This window comes from Engystomops pustulosus, chromosome 2 (genome assembly GCF_040894005.1).
Source record: "Engystomops pustulosus chromosome 2, aEngPut4.maternal, whole genome shotgun sequence".
Classification (NCBI taxonomy): domain Eukaryota; kingdom Metazoa; phylum Chordata; class Amphibia; order Anura; family Leptodactylidae; genus Engystomops; species Engystomops pustulosus.
This window is the reverse complement of record NC_092412.1, coordinates 5,495,122-5,513,826: the sequence shown is the minus strand read 5'-3', so window position 1 is coordinate 5,513,826 and position 18,705 is coordinate 5,495,122. Positions and strand designations below refer to the sequence as shown.

Genomic DNA, 18,705 nt, shown 5'->3' with positions numbered 1-18,705 from the left:
ATTCTCTCCTGTGCTGCTTCTCTGGCTCTTCCTCTGGTAGCCCCTAGTAATTCTCTCCTGTGCTGCTTCTCTGGCCCAGCCTCTGGTAGCCCCTAGTAATTCTCTCCTGTGCTGCTTCTCTGGCTCGGCCTCTGGTAACCCCTAGTAATTCTCTCCTGTGCTGCTTCTCTGGTAGCCCCTAGTAATTCTCTCCTGTGCTGCTTCTCTGGTAGCCCCTAGTAATTCTCTCCTGTGCTGCTTCTCTGGTTCTCCTCTGGTAGCCCCTAGTAATTCTCTCCTGTGCTGCTTCTCTGGCCTGGCCTCTGGTAGCCCCTAGTAATTCTCTCCTGTGCTGCTTCTCTGGCCTGGCCTCTGGTAGCCCCTAGTAATTCTCTCCTGTGCTGCTTCTCTGGTAGCCCCTAGTAATTCTCTCCTGTGCTGCTTCTCTGGTTCTCCTCTGGTAGCCCCTAGTAATTCTCTTCTGTGCTGCTTCTCTGGCCTGGCCTCTGGTAGCCCCTAGTAATTCTCTCCTGTGCTACCTCTCTGGCTCTTCCTCTGGTAGCCCCTAGTAATTCTCTCCTGTGCTGCTTCTCTGGCCCGGCCTCTGGTAGCCCCTAGTAATTCTCTCCTGTGCTGCTTCTCTGGCTCGGCCTCTGGTAGCCCCTAGTAATTCTCTCCTGTGCTGCTTCTCTGGCTCTTCCTCTGGTAGCCCCTAGTAATTCTCTCCTGTGCTGCTTCTCTGGCTCGGCCTCTGGTAGCCCCTAGTAATTCTCTCCTGTGCTGCTTCTCTGGCTCGGCCTCTGGTAGCCCCTAGTAATTCTCTCCTGTGCTGCTTCTCTGGCTCGGCCTCTGGTAGCCCCTAGTTATTCTCTCCTGTGCTGCTTCTCTGGCCCGGCCTCTGGTAGCCCCTAGTAATTCTCTCCTGTGCTGCTTCTCTGGCTCGGCCTCTGGTAGCCCCTAGTAATTCTCTCCTGTGCTGCTTCTCTGGCTCGGCCTCTGGTAGCCCCTAGTAATTCTCTCCTGTGCTGCTTCTCTGGCTCTTCCTCTGGTAGCCCCTAGTAATTCTCTCCTGTGCTGCTTCTCTGGCTCTGCCTCTGGTAGCCCCTAGTAATTCTCTCCTGTGCTGCTTCTCTGGTTCTCCTCTGGTAGCCCCTAGTAATTCTCTCCTGTGCTGCTTCTCTGGTTCTCCTCTGGTAGCCCCTAGTAATTCTCTCCTGTGCTGCTTCTCTGGCCCGGCCTCTGGTAGCCCCTAGTAATTCTCTCCTCCTGTGCTGCTTCTCTGGCTCGGCCTCTGGTAGCCCCTAGTAATTCTCTCCTGTGCTGCTTCTCTGGCCCGGCCTCTGGTAGCCCCTAGTAATTCTCTCCTGTGCCGCTTCTCTGGCTCGGCCTCTGGTAGCCCCTAGTAATTCTCTCCTGTGCCGCTTCTCTGGCCCGGCCTCTGGTAGCCCCTAGTAATTCTCTCCTGTGCTGCTTCTCTGGCCCGGCCTCTGGTAGCCCCTAGTAATTCTCTACTGTGCTGCTTCTCTGGCCCGGCCTCTGGTAGCCCCTAGTAATTCTCTCCTCCTGTGCTGCTTCTCTGGCTCGGCCTCTGGTAGCCCCTAGTAATTCTCTCCTGTGCTGCTTCTCTGGCCCGGCCTCTGGTAGCCCCTAGTAATTCTCTCCTGTGCTGCTTCTCTGGCCCGGCCTCTGGTAGCCCCTAGTAATTCTCTCCTGTGCTGCTTCTCTGGCCCGGCCTCTGGTAGCCCCTAGTAATTCTCTCCTGTGCTGCTTCTCTGGCTCTTCCTCTGGTAGCCCCTAGTAATTCTCTCCTGTGCTGCTTCTCTGGCCCGGCCTCTGGTAGCCCCTAGTAATTCTCTCCTGTGCTGCTTCTCTGGCTCTTCCTCTGGTAGCCCCTAGTAATTCTCTCCTGTGCTGCTTCTCTGGCCCGGCCTCTGGTAGCCCCTAGTAATTCTCTCCTGTGCTGCTTCTCTGGCTCTTCCTCTGGTAGCCCCTAGTAATTCTCTCCTGTGCTGCTTCTCTGGCCCGGCCTCTGGTAGCCCCTAGTAATTCTCTCCTGTGCTGCTTCTCTGGCTCGGCCTCTGGTAGCCCCTAGTAATTCTCTCCTGTGCTGCTTCTCTGGCCCGGCCTCTGGTAGCCCCTAGTAATTCTCTCCTGTGCTGCTTCTCTGGCTCGGCCTCTGGTAGCCCCTAGTAATTCTCTCCTGTGCTGCTTCTCTGGCCCGGCCTCTGGTAGCCCCTAGTAATTCTCTCCTGTGCTGCTTCTCTGGCCTGGCCTCTGGTAGCCCCTAGTAATTCTCTCCTGTGCTGCTTCTCTGGCTCTTCCTCTGGTAGCCCCTAGTAATTCTCTCCTGTGCTGCTTCTCTGGCCTGGCCTCTGGTAGCCCCTAGTAATTCTCTCCTGTGCTGCTTCTCTGGTAGCCCCTAGTAATTCTCTCCTGTGCTGCTTCTCTGGTTCTCCTCTGGTAGCCCCTAGTAATTCTCTTCTGTGCTGCATCTCTGGCCTGGCCTCTGGTAGCCCCTAGTAATTCTCTCCTGTGCTACCTCTCTGGCTCTTCCTCTGGTAGCCCCTAGTAATTCTCTCCTGTGCTGCTTCTCTGGTAGCCCCTAGTAATTCTCTCCTGTGCTGCTTCTCTGGTTCTCCTCTGGTAGCCCCTAGTAATTCTCTCCTGTGCTGCTTCTCTGGCCCGGCCTCTGGTAGCCCCTAGTAATTCTCTCCTGTGCTGCTTCTCTGGCTCTTCCTCTGGTAGCCCCTAGTAATTCTCTCCTGTGCTGCTTCTCTGGCCCAGCCTCTGGTAGCCCCTAGTAATTCTCTCCTGTGCTGCTTCTCTGGCTCGGCCTCTGGTAACCCCTAGTAATTCTCTCCTGTGCTGCTTCTCTGGTAGCCCCTAGTAATTCTCTCCTGTGCTGCTTCTCTGGTTCTCCTCTGGTAGCCCCTAGTAATTCTCTCCTGTGCTGCTTCTCTGGTTCTCCTCTGGTAGCCCCTAGTAATTCTCTCCTGTGCTGCTTCTCTGGCCTGGCCTCTGGTAGCCCCTAGTAATTCTCTCCTGTGCTGCTTCTCTGGCCTGGCCTCTGGTAGCCCCTAGTAATTCTCTCCTGTGCTGCTTCTCTGGTAGCCCCTAGTAATTCTCTCCTGTGCTGCTTCTCTGGTTCTCCTCTGGTAGCCCCTAGTAATTCTCTTCTGTGCTGCTTCTCTGGCCTGGCCTCTGGTAGCCCCTAGTAATTCTCTCCTGTGCTACCTCTCTGGCTCTTCCTCTGGTAGCCCCTAGTAATTCTCTCCTGTGCTGCTTCTCTGGCCCGGCCTCTGGTAGCCCCTAGTAATTCTCTCCTGTGCTGCTTCTCTGGCTCGGCCTCTGGTAGCCCCTAGTAATTCTCTCCTGTGCTGCTTCTCTGGCTCTTCCTCTGGTAGCCCCTAGTAATTCTCTCCTGTGCTGCTTCTCTGGCTCGGCCTCTGGTAGCCCCTAGTAATTCTCTCCTGTGCTGCTTCTCTGGCTCGGCCTCTGGTAGCCCCTAGTAATTCTCTCCTGTGCTGCTTCTCTGGCTCGGCCTCTGGTAGCCCCTAGTTATTCTCTCCTGTGCTGCTTCTCTGGCCCGGCCTCTGGTAGCCCCTAGTAATTCTCTCCTGTGCTGCTTCTCTGGCTCGGCCTCTGGTAGCCCCTAGTAATTCTCTCCTGTGCTGCTTCTCTGGCTCGGCCTCTGGTAGCCCCTAGTAATTCTCTCCTGTGCTGCTTCTCTGGCTCTTCCTCTGGTAGCCCCTAGTAATTCTCTCCTGTGCTGCTTCTCTGGCTCTGCCTCTGGTAGCCCCTAGTAATTCTCTCCTGTGCTGCTTCTCTGGTTCTCCTCTGGTAGCCCCTAGTAATTCTCTCCTGTGCTGCTTCTCTGGTTCTCCTCTGGTAGCCCCTAGTAATTCTCTCCTGTGCTGCTTCTCTGGCCCGGCCTCTGGTAGCCCCTAGTAATTCTCTCCTCCTGTGCTGCTTCTCTGGCTCGGCCTCTGGTAGCCCCTAGTAATTCTCTCCTGTGCTGCTTCTCTGGCCCGGCCTCTGGTAGCCCCTAGTAATTCTCTCCTGTGCCGCTTCTCTGGCTCGGCCTCTGGTAGCCCCTAGTAATTCTCTCCTGTGCCGCTTCTCTGGCCCGGCCTCTGGTAGCCCCTAGTAATTCTCTCCTGTGCTGCTTCTCTGGCTCTTCCTCTGGTAGCCCCTAGTAATTCTCTCCTGTGCTGCTTCTCTGGCCCGGCCTCTGGTAGCCCCTAGTAATTCTCTCCTGTGCTGCTTCTCTGGCTCTTCCTCTGGTAGCCCCTAGTAATTCTCTCCTGTGCTGCTTCTCTGGCCCGGCCTCTGGTAGCCCCTAGTAATTCTCTCCTGTGCTGCTTCTCTGGCTCTTCCTCTGGTAGCCCCTAGTAATTCTCTCCTGTGCTGCTTCTCTGGCCCGGCCTCTGGTAGCCCCTAGTAATTCTCTCCTGTGCTGCTTCTCTGGCTCGGCCTCTGGTAGCCCCTAGTAATTCTCTCCTGTGCTGCTTCTCTGGCCCGGCCTCTGGTAGCCCCTAGTAATTCTCTCCTGTGCTGCTTCTCTGGCTCGGCCTCTGGTAGCCCCTAGTAATTCTCTCCTGTGCTGCTTCTCTGGCCCGGCCTCTGGTAGCCCCTAGTAATTCTCTCCTGTGCTGCTTCTCTGGCCTGGCCTCTGGTAGCCCCTAGTAATTCTCTCCTGTGCTGCTTCTCTGGCTCTTCCTCTGGTAGCCCCTAGTAATTCTCTCCTGTGCTGCTTCTCTGGTAGCCCCTAGTAATTCTCTCCTGTGCTGCTTCTCTGGTTCTCCTCTGGTAGCCCCTAGTAATTCTCTCCTGTGCTGCTTCTCTGGCTCTTCCTCTGGTAGCCCCTAGTAATTCTCTCCTGTGCTGCTTCTCTGGCTCTTCCTCTGGTAGCCCCTAGTAATTCTCTCCTGTGCTGCTTCTCTGGCTCTTCCTCTGGTAGCCCCTAGTAATTCTCTCCTGTGCTGCTTCTCTGGCTCTTCCTCTGGTAGCCTCTAGTAATTCTCTCCTGTGCTGCTTCTCTGGCCCGGCCTCTGGTAGCCCCTAGTAATTCTCTCCTGTGCTGCTTCTCTGGCTCGGCCTCTGGTAGCCCCTAGTAATTCTCTCCTGTGCTGCTTCTCTGGCTCTTCCTCTGGTAGCCCCTAGTAATTCTCTCCTGTGCTGCTTCTCTGGCTCGGCCTCTGGTAGCCCCTAGTAATTCTCTCCTGTGCTGCTTCTCTGGCCCAGCCTCTGGTAGCCCCTAGTAATTCTCTCCTGTGCTGCTTCTCTGGCTCTTCCTCTGGTAGCCCCTAGTAATTCTCTCCTGTGCTGCTTCTCTGGCTCTTCCTCTGGTAGCCCCTAGTAATTCTCTCCTGTGCTGCTTCTCTGGCTCGGCCTCTGGTAGCCCCTAGTAATTCTCTCCTGTGCTGCTTCTCTGGCCCGGCCTCTGGAAGCCCCTAGTAATTCTCTCCTGTGCTGCTTCTCTGGTTCTCCTCTGGTAGCCCCTAGTAATTCTCTCCTGTGCTGCTTCTCTGGCCTGGCCTCTGGTAGCCCCTAGTAATTCTCTCCTGTGCTGCTTCTCTGGTTCTCCTCTGGTAGCCCCTAGTAATTCTCTTCTGTGCTGCTTCTCTGGCCTGGCCTCTGGTAGCCCCTAGTAATTCTCTCCTGTGCTACCTCTCTGGCTCTTCCTCTGGTAGCCCCTAGTAATTCTCTCCTGTGCTGCTTCTCTGGCCCGGCCTCTGGTAGCCCCTAGTAATTCTCTCCTGTGCTGCTTCTCTGGCTCGGCCTCTGGTAGCCCCTAGTAATTCTCTCCTGTGCTGCTTCTCTGGCCCGGCCTCTGGTAGCCCCTAGTAATTCTCTCCTGTGCTGCTTCTCTGGCTCGGCCTCTGGTAGCCCCTAGTAATTCTCTCCTGTGCTGCTTCTCTGGCCCGGCCTCTGGTAGCCCCTAGTAATTCTCTCCTGTGCTGCTTCTCTGGTTCTCCTCTGGTAGCCCCTAGTAATTCTCTCCTCCTGTGCTGCTTCTCTGGCTCTGCCTCTGGTAGCCCCTAGTAATTCTCTCCTGTGCTGCTTCTCTGGCTCGGCCTCTGGTAGCCCCTAGTAATTCTCTCCTGTGCTGCTTCTCTGGCTCGGCCTCTGGTAGCCCCTAGTAATTCTCTCCTGTGCTGCTTCTCTGGCTCGGCCTCTGGTAGCCCCTAGTAATTCTCTCCTGTGCCGCTTCTCTGGTTCTCCTCTGGTAGCCCCTAGTAATTCTCTCCTGTGCTGCTTCTCTGGCACGGCCTCTGGTAGCCCCTAGTAATTCTCTCCTGTGCTGCTTCTCTGGCTCGGCCTCTGGTAGCCCCTAGTAATTCTCTCCTGTGCTGCTTCTCTGGCCCGGCCTCTGGTAGCCCCTAGTAATTCTCTCCTGTGCTGCTTCTCTGGCTCGGCCTCTGGTAGCCCCTAGTAATTCTCTCCTGTGCTGCTTCTCTGGCTCGGCCTCTGGTAGCCCCTAGTAATTCTCTCCTGTGCTGCTTCTCTGGCTCTTCCTCTGGTAGCCCCTAGTAATTCTCTCCTGTGCTGCTTCTCTGGCCCGGCCTCTGGTAGCCCCTAGTAATTCTCTCCTGTGCTGCTTCTCTGGCTCTGCCTCTGGTAGCCCCTAGTAATTCTCTCCTGTGCTGCTTCTCTGGCTCGGCCTCTGGTAGCCCCTAGTAATTCTCTCCTGTGCTGCTTCTCTGGCTCGGCCTCTGGTAGCCCCTAGTTATTCTCTCCTGTGCTGCTTCTCTGGCCTGGCCTCTGGTAGCCCCTAGTAATTCTCTCCTGTGCTGCTTCTCTGGTTCTCCTCTGGTAGCCCCTAGTTATTCTCTCCTGTGCTGCTTCTCTGGCCTGGCCTCTGGTAGCCCCTAGTAATTCTCTCCTGTGCTGCTTCTCTGGCTCGGCCTCTGGTAGCCCCTAGTAATTCTCTCCTGTGCTGCTTCTCTGGCCCGGCCTCTGGTAACCCCTAGTAATTCTCTCCTGTGCTGCTCCTCTGGCCCGGCCTCTGGTAGCCCCTAGTAATTCTCTTCTGTGCTGCTTCTCTGGCCCGGCCTCTGGTAGCCCCTAGTAATTCTCTCCTGTGCTGCTTCTCTGGCTCGGCCTCTGGTAGCCCCTAGTAATTCTCTCCTGTGCTGCTTCTCTGGCCCGGCCTCTGGTAGCCCCTAGTAATTCTCTCCTGTGCTGCTTCTCTGGCCCGGCCTCTGGTAGCCCCTAGTAATTCTCTTCTGTGCTGCTTCTCTGGCCTGGCCTCTGGTAGCCCCTAGTAATTCTCTCCTGTGCTGCTTCTCTGGCTCGGCCTCTGGTAGCCCCTAGTAATTCTCTCCTGTGCTGCTTCTCTGGCTCGGCCTCTGGTAGCCCCTAGTAATTCTCTCCTGTGCTGCTTCTCTGGCTCGGCCTCTGGTAGCCCCTAGTAATTCTCTCCTGTGCTGCTTCTCTGGCTCTTCCTCTGGTAGCCCCTAGTAATTCTCTCCTGTGCTGCTTCTCTGGCTCGGCCTCTGGTAGCCCCTAGTAATTCTCTCCTGTGCTGCTTCTCTGGCTCGGCCTCTGGTAGCCCCTAGTAATTCTCTCCTGTGCTGCTTCTCTGGCTCGGCCTCTGGTAGCCCCTAGTTATTCTCTCCTGTGCTGCTTCTCTGGTTCTCCTCTGGTAGCCCCTAGTAATTCTCTCCTGTGCTGCTTCTCTGGCTCGGCCTCTGGTAGCCCCTAGTAATTCTCTCCTGTGCTGCTTCTCTGGCTCGGCCTCTGGTAGCCCCTAGTAATTCTCTCCTGTGCTGCTTCTCTGGCTCGGCCTCTGGTAGCCCCTAGTAATTCTCTCCTGTGCTGCTTCTCTGGCTCGGCCTCTGGTAGCCCCTAGTAATTCTCTCCTGTGCTGCTTCTCTGGCTCGGCCTCTGGTAGCCCCTAGTAATTCTCTCCTGTGCTGCTTCTCTGGCCCGGCCTCTGGTAGCCCCTAGTAATTCTCTCCTGTGCCGCTTCTCTGGCCCGGCCTCTGGTAGCCTCTAGTAATTCTCTCCTGTGCTGCTTCTCTGGCTCTTCCTCTGGTAGCCTCTAGTAATTCTCTCCTGTGCTGCTTCTCTGGCTCGGCCTCTGGTAGCCCCTAGTAATTCTCTCCTGTGCTGCTTCTCTGGCTCGGCCTCTGGTAGCCCCTAGTAATTCTCTCCTGTGCTGTTGTCAGAGCCCGGCAGACGAGCACTTGGGTCGGGTGTTGGAGCTGGACAGTGACATGGCGGACATCACGCAGGAGCCGCTCCTGGACTCTGGCCCAGATGATCAGGACATCACAGAGGAGCAGGGGCCGGTGTCGGCATCCTCTCACATCGCCTCTTCCATGGGGGTGAATCCGCATGCGTTACAGGTGAGTGTCCAGCACCTCCGGGGCGCAGCCTGTGGTGAGTCGTGTATGGGTCCCTGTACTTTGTGTTTGTTCTCTCGGCCCCTGCAGGTGATGAAGGCCTCCCTGTTGTTTGAGGATGAGGTCGGTGACTTTCCCCGCTTTCCCCCTGCCCTGGAAGCCCCCCAGGAGATCAGGTCTCCCCAGATATTCGTCACCTCAGCTCAATCTCCCCGGACATCCGGTGGTAAGACGTCCTAGTGTCTGTGTCCTCATTGTTGGAGCAGCCCTTCAAATGTACAGATGTTCTGCTTGTGTGGCCTCCATCATGTCGTCTTCTCTTCACAGTCGGGGTGCTGCAGTCCCGCTTATCTGCACCCTCAATCCTGAAGCAGAAGGACTCCCTGCTCCACACGCAGAGCCCCAAACCCTCCCTGTCCTCTGTAGCCTGGCCCACCCTGGGGCCCCTCTCCTCTGCCTTCATGATGCCACCTCCGGTCCCTGAGACACAACTGAAGACTGTGGGGACCCGCCAGCAGCAGCGGCTCGTGTCACGGGAGAAGTCTGTAGCCGCCAGTAAGGGCAAGCTGCTCATAGACATGGCTCTGTTCATGGGCCGCTCGTTCTGTGTCGGCTGGGGCCCCAACTGGACCCTGGCCCATAGCGGAGACTTCCTGAGCGGGTCTAAAGAGAGGGAGCAGGAAGCCGACATGGAGGCCATGGATTATGGATTCCTGCCAAAACCGGTGTCCGCTAAATCGTAAGTGACTGGGCGACATGTGGAAGCCATTGTGATTGTTATCCAGCTACAGATCAGTCACCCTGGTTATATCTCACGCAGTCTGACGGAGACCCCCTTTAAGGTTCACTTGGAGAAGCTGAGTCTGGAGCAGAAGAGTAAGGATCTGCAGTCCTACCTGATGCCCCTAGAAATCGCCCTAAAGAACAGCACGGTGCAGATCGCCCACTGCCCGCGCCTCATGCCCAACCCTGGGAACTCCGCCATCCATGACTACGCCGGGTGGGCCAGCGACTTCTGCCAGGAGTCGTCACAAGTGGAGTGTAAGTGCCTGGTGGTCCGCCCGCTACTCTCTCGCTCTTCTCATCTGTTTCTCACGCTCCTCCTCTGCTTCTCTTACAGCGGTGGTCAAGCAGTGGTGTCTCACGTGGACCCTGTGCAAGGCCCTGTGGGGGCGATTGCAGGAGCTGGAGACCGGACTGGATGAGACCAATGAATACGTGGAGCGGCTGCAGCGCCGGAGGGCCTTCTCTCATTGGCTGGCTGAGACTGCGGCGGAGCACATTGAGGAGGAGGTGGCCCTGCACCGCCACGAGCGGCCAGTGGAGGCAGTATTCAGCTTCCTGACTGGTTGTCGGATCAGCGAGGCCTGCCGGCTCGCACAGAAGTCAGGTAAGTGGCCATCTGCACGGCGTCAGATGGTGGAACTATGCGCTGCCGTGTGTGTGAGTACTAGACGTGTCCTCTTCCGGCAGGAGATCACCGCCTCGCCATGCTGCTGTCCCAGTTGGTCGGCAGTCAGCAGGTCGTGGAGCTCAATGTCATGCAGCTGGTGGACTGGAGGAACCTGCAGGTGGACACCTTCATCCAGGAGGAGAGGCTAAAAGTGTACGCCCTGTTATCTGCCACCCCGGTAAGTGCCCCCAGCCTAGTGCATGTATGGACGTGCCACTCTGGGCTGTTACACATATATTCACCATTATTCAGGTGTGGCAGTCGTCCGACAAGAAGAGTATTAACGTCTGCTCTCAGCTGGACTGGAAGCGCGCCCTGGCCGTCCATCTGTGGTACATGCTGCCGCCCACAGCCTCCATCTCCCAGGCCCTGCAGCAGTATGAGACCGCCTTTCAGGTAGGTTCCTGGTGCCCCCAGTCCTCCCAGCACCAGTCATTGTAGTAGTTACTGACCCCGTGTGCCTCCTTAATTAGGAGTCGGAGGAAGGCACACGATACGCAGCTTATCCGCTCCCCGCGTACTTAGAGGGTCACGGCCTCCGCCTGGAAGCCATCGACGCAGATGCCTCCTCTATCAAGAGAGACGTCTGCTTCCACCTACTGAAGCTCTACAGTGACAGGTACATGCTCATAGTTACCGAAGTGTTACCCCCCCCCCCCCCCCCTCCGAGGCTGGGCCCCTGGGATCCTGTGTCCTCTGATAGCAGGTTCATCATATCTTCACTCTATATACCATCTTCCTGCAGATGTTATGATCTTCGGCAGCTCTTGGACCCCCGGAGTGTGACCTCGGACCCCCTGGACTATCGCCTGAGCTGGCATCTCTGGATGGTCCTGCAGGCTCTAAACTACACGCATCTTTCTGAGCAGAGCCAGGGGCTGCTCCATTCCAGCTACGCCGAGCAGCTGGAGAACGTGGGGCTGTGGGAGTGGGCCGTATTCGTCATACTACACACCCCAGATGACAGGTAAGACCCCTGCTTGCTGACACTTTATGTACGTGGAACGTGGCCGCACTAATCTCTCTGAGGTCTAATGACTGTGAAACCCCCCAATTCTCTCGTTAGTATTCGGGAGACGTCTGTGCGGGAGCTCCTGAACAGACACTGCGCTCTGCGGGAGACCCCAGACACCTTGGCCAAGGAGAAGTTCCTGAGAGAGAAGCTCTGCCTCCCCCCAGAATGGATCTACCAGGCCAAAGCCATCCGTGCCCGCAGGGACGGAGACCACCACAGGGAGGCGCTGTACTTGTTACGAGCCGGACACTGGAACCAGTGCCACAAGCTCGTGTGCCGCCACCTGGCCTCAGGTAATGCTCATCAAAACAGATGTGTCCTTAAAGGGATCCCGCAGCAGCTTTATGATGACCGTGATCCCTTTAAATCATGGGTTGCAGCCACCACAATAATATCTGGATCCCCCTGATAGATGGCGCAGCAGGTGGAGTTGTCTATTCTGACTGCTCCCCAATCTCTGACCAGAGCCACATAACACAACACTGACCTCCCCCCTGACTCTTTCAGACGCCATCATCAACGAGAACTATTCGTACCTGCGCAGCTTCCTGGACGAGCTGTCCCGGCCCGAGAACTGTGTGCACATCCAGGGCTGGGACACTGCAGGACAGGTGTACCTGGACTACATCGGCATCATTGAGATGCTGGACCGCATCCGACAGGTGAGACTCCTGCACTCCTGTAAGAAAATAGACTTGGGGCTCCGTCCAGTGATGTAAAAATCCAAACACTTGTGACGTTTCGGTCTGAACAGACTGATTGCAGGGTGTGAACAGTAAACGGAATCGGCTATGTGGTGCCAGGCGATGGGTAGGGCAGTAAGTTCTGCCAGGGGGAATAGCCCCTGCACTCACTCAGGGGCAGGAGACCCTAAGCCACACACGTTAGTGAGTAGTCTGCCCACCACCACACGCTGCACAGTCCTTGCATTATGGCAAATTATGATGCATGGAGTCGGCCGGGCTGTAATGACTGTTTATTGCTGGCAGTTGAGTCCTTGCATCATATTTGTATGCAAGGGATTTTTCCTGTGCAGGATGTTCAGTGCGAGGGGCAGGACAGACATATGAATCGTGTGTATAAAGCAAGGTATCAGCGCTGCTGTGAGAGGGGGGAGGGAGCTCTCCAGGGGTCGGAGTTACTCATGATAGTCGAAATAATGTAATAACCTTTTGACCTTTTTTGTAGAATGAATCTTCTGGCTGTGAACTTGAAAGATTGCACACGAAAGTGACGTCCGTCTGCAACCGTGTCGATCAGATCCACTGCTACAACTCCAAAGATAGACTAGCGCAGTCCGGTGAGTGGGGGAGACGAGTATACATGTCACTGATGGCTGGTTGTGGGTGTGGTGTGTTGTCAGCGCTCCTCTGGGGTGGAGTTTAGGAGAAAGCCACGCCCTTTTCTTTAAAGTCATAATATTTTTTTTTCACAGAAATGGCGAAGCGCGTCGCCAACATCCTTCGCGTTGTCCTACGTTTACAGCACTCCCCTGAATCCGAGGACTCTGACCTCCAGCGCGTCCCCCTCAGACTGCTGGCCCCCCACATCGGACGCCTGCCAATGCCCGAGGACTACGCCCTGGAGGAGCTGCACAGCCTCACCCAGTCCTATCTACGAGAACTCACCGTAGGCGGACAGTAGACTTTTTACACATGTAGGTAACATGGCCGACACTTCTCTCGCTTCCTCCGGAGCCGCCATGTGGACTCCTGACAAGGGGGAGGGGCTGAAATACACATTTCTACTTCCACTGGTTTTGTATGGAGTCTTCATATGTACAAAGTCAGCTCCTCGGGGGCGGGGATTATCCTCTATTACTTGGCCGTTGTATTGTGCATCCTCAGTCCCCAGGGCCTGCACATTTTTATCAGTTTTTCTGCACCAGGGGTGTGGCTGCCCTCAGGCTCCGCCCTCCGCTCCCCTTCCTGCAGGTGGAGCATAAGGAATTCATTCTGTAACGAGATTCCCTGAGCGGCGGCCTGTGCCCGAGTGTCAGTGATGTGCCCCCTGCTGGCCGTGAGAGTGAGTGCAGGGCTTGTACCCCGCGCTCTTGTATCAGAGTCTGCATGATGACGATGTGGTTTTTATTCAGAGCTTATACAGATGCGGAAGAGGAATAAATATTGGATATGTTTTTTGTTTTTTGAGATATTTTTAATAAAACCTTTACAAGTTGTATCTGTGACTAGTTGTGACCTGCTCCTGAAGTGCTCTGTGCTGCTGCCGTACCGCGCAGGATGGGATTAGATACATGGCTCAGCAGATGGTACTGCACATGATTAGATACCCGCCCTCTGAGCTGACACTCTATCGCACCTCTTGTGCTCACACTACGGGTGGGTGAGGATGTCACCCAGCACTTCCTCCTCTGTAGGTGCAGTTTCGGGAGGGGTAACCGCCGTGTACTTGTACCCAGCGCTCGCACTTATAATACTCCTCCTACCATTCGTGAGGACCAGACGACGGCCGACCCCCAGACGCTGCTGCGATGTATAAAAGTCAAGTGTTTGGAGAGAAAGAAAAAGAAAAAAAAAAAATTTTTTAAATACAATTTTTCAAGTGGGGCGGGTGCTGTCCTTGTATAGATGACATATAGCGGTGGTCCTATGGTAACGGCACCATAAGATGACTGATATCAGTGATGTGTATACAGAGACCTGCAGGGAGGATGCACATAACCAGGAGCCCCTGCAGACTCTGTGCTCAGTATGGGCTGCACTGGCCTTGTCTGTACACACTAGACATGACTAATACATCCTGCAGGGAGGATGCACATAACCTCTGCTCCAGGAGCCCCTGCAGACTCTGTGCTCAGTATGGGCTGCTCTGGCCTTGTCTGTACACACTAGACATGACTAATACATCCTGCAGGGAGGATGCACATAACCTCTGCTCCAGGAGCCCCTGCAGACTCTGTGCTCAGTATGGGCTGCTCTGGCCTTGTCTGTACACACTAGACATGACTAATACATCCTGCAGGGAGGATGCACATAACCTCTGCTCCAGGAGCCCCTGCAGTTCTGTGCTCAGTATGGGCTGCACTGGCCTTGTCTGTACACACTAGACATGACTAATACATCCTGCAGGGAGGATGCACATAACCAGGAGCCCCTGCAGTTCTGTGCTCAGTATGGGCTGCACTGGCCTTGTCTGTACACACTAGACATGACTAATACATCCTGCAGGGAGGATGCACATAACCAGGAGCCCCTGCAGTTCTGTGCTCAGTATGGGCTGCACTGGCCTTGTCTGTACACACTAGACATGACTAATACATCCTGCAGGGAGGATGCACATAACCAGGAGCCCCTGCAGTTCTGTGCTCAGTATGGGCTGCACTGGCCTTGTCTGTACACACTAGACATGACTAATACATCCTGCAGGGAGGATGCACATAACCTCTGCTCCAGGAGCCCCTGCAGACTCTGTGCTCAGTATGGGCTGCTCTGGCCTTGTCTGTACACACTAGACATGACTAATACATCCTGCAGGGAGGATGCACATAACCTCTGCTCCAGGAGCCCCTGCAGTTCTGTGCTCAGTATGGGCTGCACTGGCCTTGTCTGTACACACTAGACATGACTAATACATCCTGCAGGGAGGATGCACATAACCTCTGCTCCAGGAGCCCCTGCAGTTCTGTGCTCAGTATGGGCTGCACTGGCCTTGTCTGTACACACTAGACATGACTAATACATCCTGCAGGGAGGATGCACATAACCTCTGCTCCAGGAGCCCCTGCAGTACTGTGCTCAGTATGGGCTGCTCTGGCCTTGTCTGTACACACTAGACATGACTAATACATCCTGCAGGGAGGATGCACATAACCTCTGCTCCAGGAGCCCCTGCAGTACTGTGCTCAGTATGGGCTGCACTGGCCTTGTCTGTACACACTAGACATGACTAATACATCCTGCAGGGAGTGTAGTTTCCCTCCTGCACAGACCAAGCAATGCCTAGTAGTTATCCTGTACACACCAGACATGGATATCACACTGCCTACAGGATCTACTCGCCATGCCTGATCTGTACATGGATACTACTCCCTGCAGGGATCCATTGGCCATGTCTGGTCTGTACAGGATGGATACTAGGCTCCCTCTGGGATCCATTAGCCATGTCTGGTCTGTACAGGATGGCTACTACGCTCTGTGGGATCCATTGGCCATATCTGGTATGTACAGGATGGACACGAAGCTCCCTGTGGGATCCATTAGCCATGTCTGGTCTGTACAGGATGGATACTATGCGCTCTGTGGGATCTACTAGCCATGCCTGGTCTTCACAGGATGGATACTACACTCCCTGCAGGGATCCATTAGCCATGCCTGGTCTGCACAGGATGGATACGAAGCACCCTGTGGGATCCATTGGCCATGTCTGGTCTGTACAGGATGGCTAATGGATGCTACAAGGAGTGTAGTATCCATCCTGTACAGACCAGACATGGCTAATGGATGCCACAAGGAGTGTAGTATCCATCCTGTACAGACCAGACATGGCTAATGGATCCCACATGGAGCATAGAATCCACCTGTACAGACCAGACATGGATACTACACTCCTTGCGGCATCCATTAGCCATGTCTGGTCTGTACAGGATGGATACTACACTCCCTGCAGGGATCCATTGGCCATCTCTGGTCTGTACAGGATACTGCACTCTCTGTGGGATCCATTGGCCATCTCTGGTCTGTATAGGATGGATACTGCACTCGCTGCCTGGATCCATTAGCCATGTCTGGTCTGTACAGGATATTGCACTCTCTGTGGGATCCTTTAGCCATCTCTGGTCTGTATAGGATACTGCACTCTCTGTGGGATCCTTTAGCCATCTCTGGTCTGTACAGGATATTGCACTCTCTGTGGGATCCATTAGCCATCTCTGGTCTGTACAGGATACTGCACTCTCTGTGGGATCCATTGGCCATCTCTGGTCTGTATAGGATGGATACTGCACTCGCTGCCTGGATCCATTAGCCATGTCTGGTGTGTACAGGATACTACACTCCCTGCGGGGTCCATACTGTTGGGCTTTCCTACCCCATTGTGATGAATTATCACATGAACTATGGCATGTGCAACACCCCTGCCAATGCATAGTCAGGCTGGTAGTTGTGAATAGTGCCCCCTCCAGGTCAGGAGCTGTTAGCGAGACTGATCTCCTCCTATAGGAAGGTTCTAGCACCCGGGCATTGTGTAATTGCAGCTGTAGATACTGCCTGGCAAGGCAATAGTTAACCATGTGAATGTTGTTAGCCAATGATCTGCTTAGTAATTGCTGTAAGGAAGGAGTAATCTGGTTGGATCATCCACCTGAGCTGGACACCCCTAGGTGATATAAACCTTGGGGGTGGAAGGTTCTGGTCTTTCCCCTGAGGTCTCTCCTCAGCACATGGCCTGCAGACCTCCATCACCAGGTATCTGCCTCCCCTGCTGCTGTAGCAGCCCCCATCCTCCTGAGGATCACATCCCACCCGCTGTCTCCTTCCAGAAGAAGTTTGATGTTTAGGCTGTTATGCCATTGGAAGTTGAATGAAGAACAGTGAGTTGATTTGCACAACGTTGCCTCTGTCTGATCCCTGGATACGGCTGTTACCACCATGGGCTCCCCATTCATCTACCAGGGCCTTATCTTACAGACACTCAGGAGTTCCCCCAGGGAGATTCATAGGACCATATTTCTTGCACACACCACCTGCTGGAGAGCTGTCAGGCTGTAGGACAGCCCTCCGGTCCCCATACCAAGCACCGGGACCACACAGTGCCCTAGGCCACAACCGCCAGCCACTCCGGTATTCTGGGCCCCGTCTGCCTCCAGGCCCCAAGAAAAGGCTACGCCCCGGTGGGGGATGTTGCAGATGCTTTATACGAGTGTAGACAAACCATGATCTGATCCCAGTAGCTGAGGATGGAAGGGGGGGGGGGGGGGGTGCTGCTGCTGAGCTGACAGGTTTAACCCCCTCAGTCGCTGCCTCCCATACATAGGGTGACCCCTGGCACTGTGCCGGCTTCCTGGTTGAACAGACCCGATTGTTTGCTGCCCGACATTCCAGGCGCAGCAGCGAGACCCCACACCCTGGGCCTGGTGCCCCCCGGCTAACAGAGCATGGACCCCCATGAATAGGAAGCTGTGTGTGATGTGCAGGATGGCGGCCTGGCACCAGAACAGAGGGCAAACTGCAGCACACAGGACCCTCTGTGCAGAGACCCGGGGAGTGCCAGGCCAAATCCTACATCACTGGTCCTACAGAAGTCTGGGCTGTGCGGAGCCGCAGAGGGGCGTCCGGGGGTGTGTGTGTGCGGAGCCCCAGAGGGGCGTCCGGGGGTGTGTGTGTGCGGAGCCACAGAGGGGCGCCCGGGGGTGTGTGTGTGCGGAGCCGCAGAGGGGCCTCCGATGGCGTGTGTGTGCGGAGCCGCAGAGGGGCCTCCGATGGCGTGTGTGTGCGGAGCCGCAGAGGGGCGTCCGGGGGCGTGTGTGCGGAGCCGCAGAGGGGAGTGTATGTGCGTGCACGGAGCTGCAGAGGGGCGTCCGGGGGCGTGTGTGCGGAGCCGCAGAGGGGCGTCCGGGGGCGTGTGTGCGGAGCCGCAGAGTGGCCTCCGGGGGCGTGTGTGCGGAGCCGCAGAGGGGCCTCCGGGGGCGTGTGTGCGGAGCCGCAGAGGGGCCTCCGGGGGCGTGTGTGCGGAGCCGCAGAGGGGCCTCAGGGGGCGTGTGTGCGGAGCCGCAGAGGGGCCTCCGGGGGCGTGCGTGCGGAGCCGCAGAGGGGCCTCCGGGGGCGTGTGTGTGCGCGCGCGGAGCCGCAGAGGGGCGTCCGGGGGCGTGTGTGCGGAGCCGCAGAGGGGCGTCCGGGGGCGTGTGTGCGGAGCCGCAGAGTGGCGTCCGGGGGCGTGTGTGCGGAGCCGCAGAGTGGCGTGTGTGTGTGTGTGTGCGGAGCCGCAGAGGGGCGTGTGTGTGCGCGCGCGGAGCTGCAGAGGGGCGTCCGGGGGCGTGTGTGCGGAGCCGCAGAGGGGCGTCCGGGGGCGTGTGTGCGGAGCCGCAGAGGGGCGTGTGTGTGCGCGCGCGGAGCTGCAGAGGGGCGTCCAGGGGCGTGTGTGCGGAGCCGCAGAGGGGCGTCCGGGGGCGTGTGTGCGGAGCCGCAGAGGGGCGTGTGTGTGCGCGCGCGGAGCTGCAGAGGGGCGGCCGTGGTGTATGCATGTGTGGAGCCTGTGGATCCTGACTGTGGGCCAGAACCAGCCACTCCGGACCATTTGTCACAATCGCCTGGATCATGACAACTACCACCCTCCCACCCACATTCTGTTCCCTGTGAAGCCCCTCCAGGACCCCCAGTGTCTCCCACTATGTGGATGGTCCAGTGAGAGCTCAAGGATTGCGCCCACCTACCGTCCGAGTCCCAGTGTGGTGGTCTGGGCTCGCAGACCACCCTGTCGGTTGGTTTTGCAAACCTGGGACACCAGAATTACTCTAGACCATCAGGGATGTTATCATTAACCCCTTCAATGTCCTTAATCCTTAATGGTAAAATGACCTCACGTGAGACCCTTCATTACTCCAGGCCACCAGGGACCTTGGCAAAGCTCTTTTAATCTCTTAGTCCACCCTGTTGGTTGGTATTTATCAATTACCGGATCCCCGCTGGTGAATATTAGTGAGGACACAATCGGGTTCCCCTGAGTAGGAAGATTTTGCGGGCCTGGAGCCGGAGCTACAACAATGATCCAGATCTGCCTGGACCTTCCCATTCCTCCTGGAGTCTCCGGCAGCGCTGAGCGAGTCCTGGACATCCATGAAGACGCTTGTGTCCCCTCTGGTGATGCCCGGTGCCCACAGAGACTCCCCTAGGACGTATTAGACTACTCTAGACCACCAGGGATGTTACCCCTCAGTCCATCCGGACCACCAG

General features: G+C 56.2%; 1 protein-coding gene across 1 annotated transcript in view; it reads left to right on the top strand.

Annotated features, from left to right (window-relative positions):
* NUP98 (nucleoporin 98 and 96 precursor) overlaps positions 1 to 12,979 on the top strand; it is a 49,977-nt gene extending 36,998 nt beyond the window's left edge. The window contains exons 21-33 of the mRNA XM_072133616.1: positions 8,154 to 8,333; positions 8,421 to 8,556; positions 8,658 to 9,069; positions 9,151 to 9,371; positions 9,451 to 9,720; positions 9,804 to 9,961; positions 10,036 to 10,179; positions 10,257 to 10,402; positions 10,529 to 10,750; positions 10,850 to 11,091; positions 11,306 to 11,460; positions 11,987 to 12,098; positions 12,234 to 12,979. Coding sequence (XP_071989717.1) covers positions 8,154 to 8,333; positions 8,421 to 8,556; positions 8,658 to 9,069; positions 9,151 to 9,371; positions 9,451 to 9,720; positions 9,804 to 9,961; positions 10,036 to 10,179; positions 10,257 to 10,402; positions 10,529 to 10,750; positions 10,850 to 11,091; positions 11,306 to 11,460; positions 11,987 to 12,098; positions 12,234 to 12,442 — 2,607 coding nt within the window. The 3' untranslated portion in view covers positions 12,443 to 12,979. The remainder of the gene's footprint in view (positions 1 to 8,153; positions 8,334 to 8,420; positions 8,557 to 8,657; positions 9,070 to 9,150; positions 9,372 to 9,450; positions 9,721 to 9,803; positions 9,962 to 10,035; positions 10,180 to 10,256; positions 10,403 to 10,528; positions 10,751 to 10,849; positions 11,092 to 11,305; positions 11,461 to 11,986; positions 12,099 to 12,233) is intronic.
* The last annotated feature ends 5,726 nt before the right edge of the window (positions 12,980 to 18,705 follow it).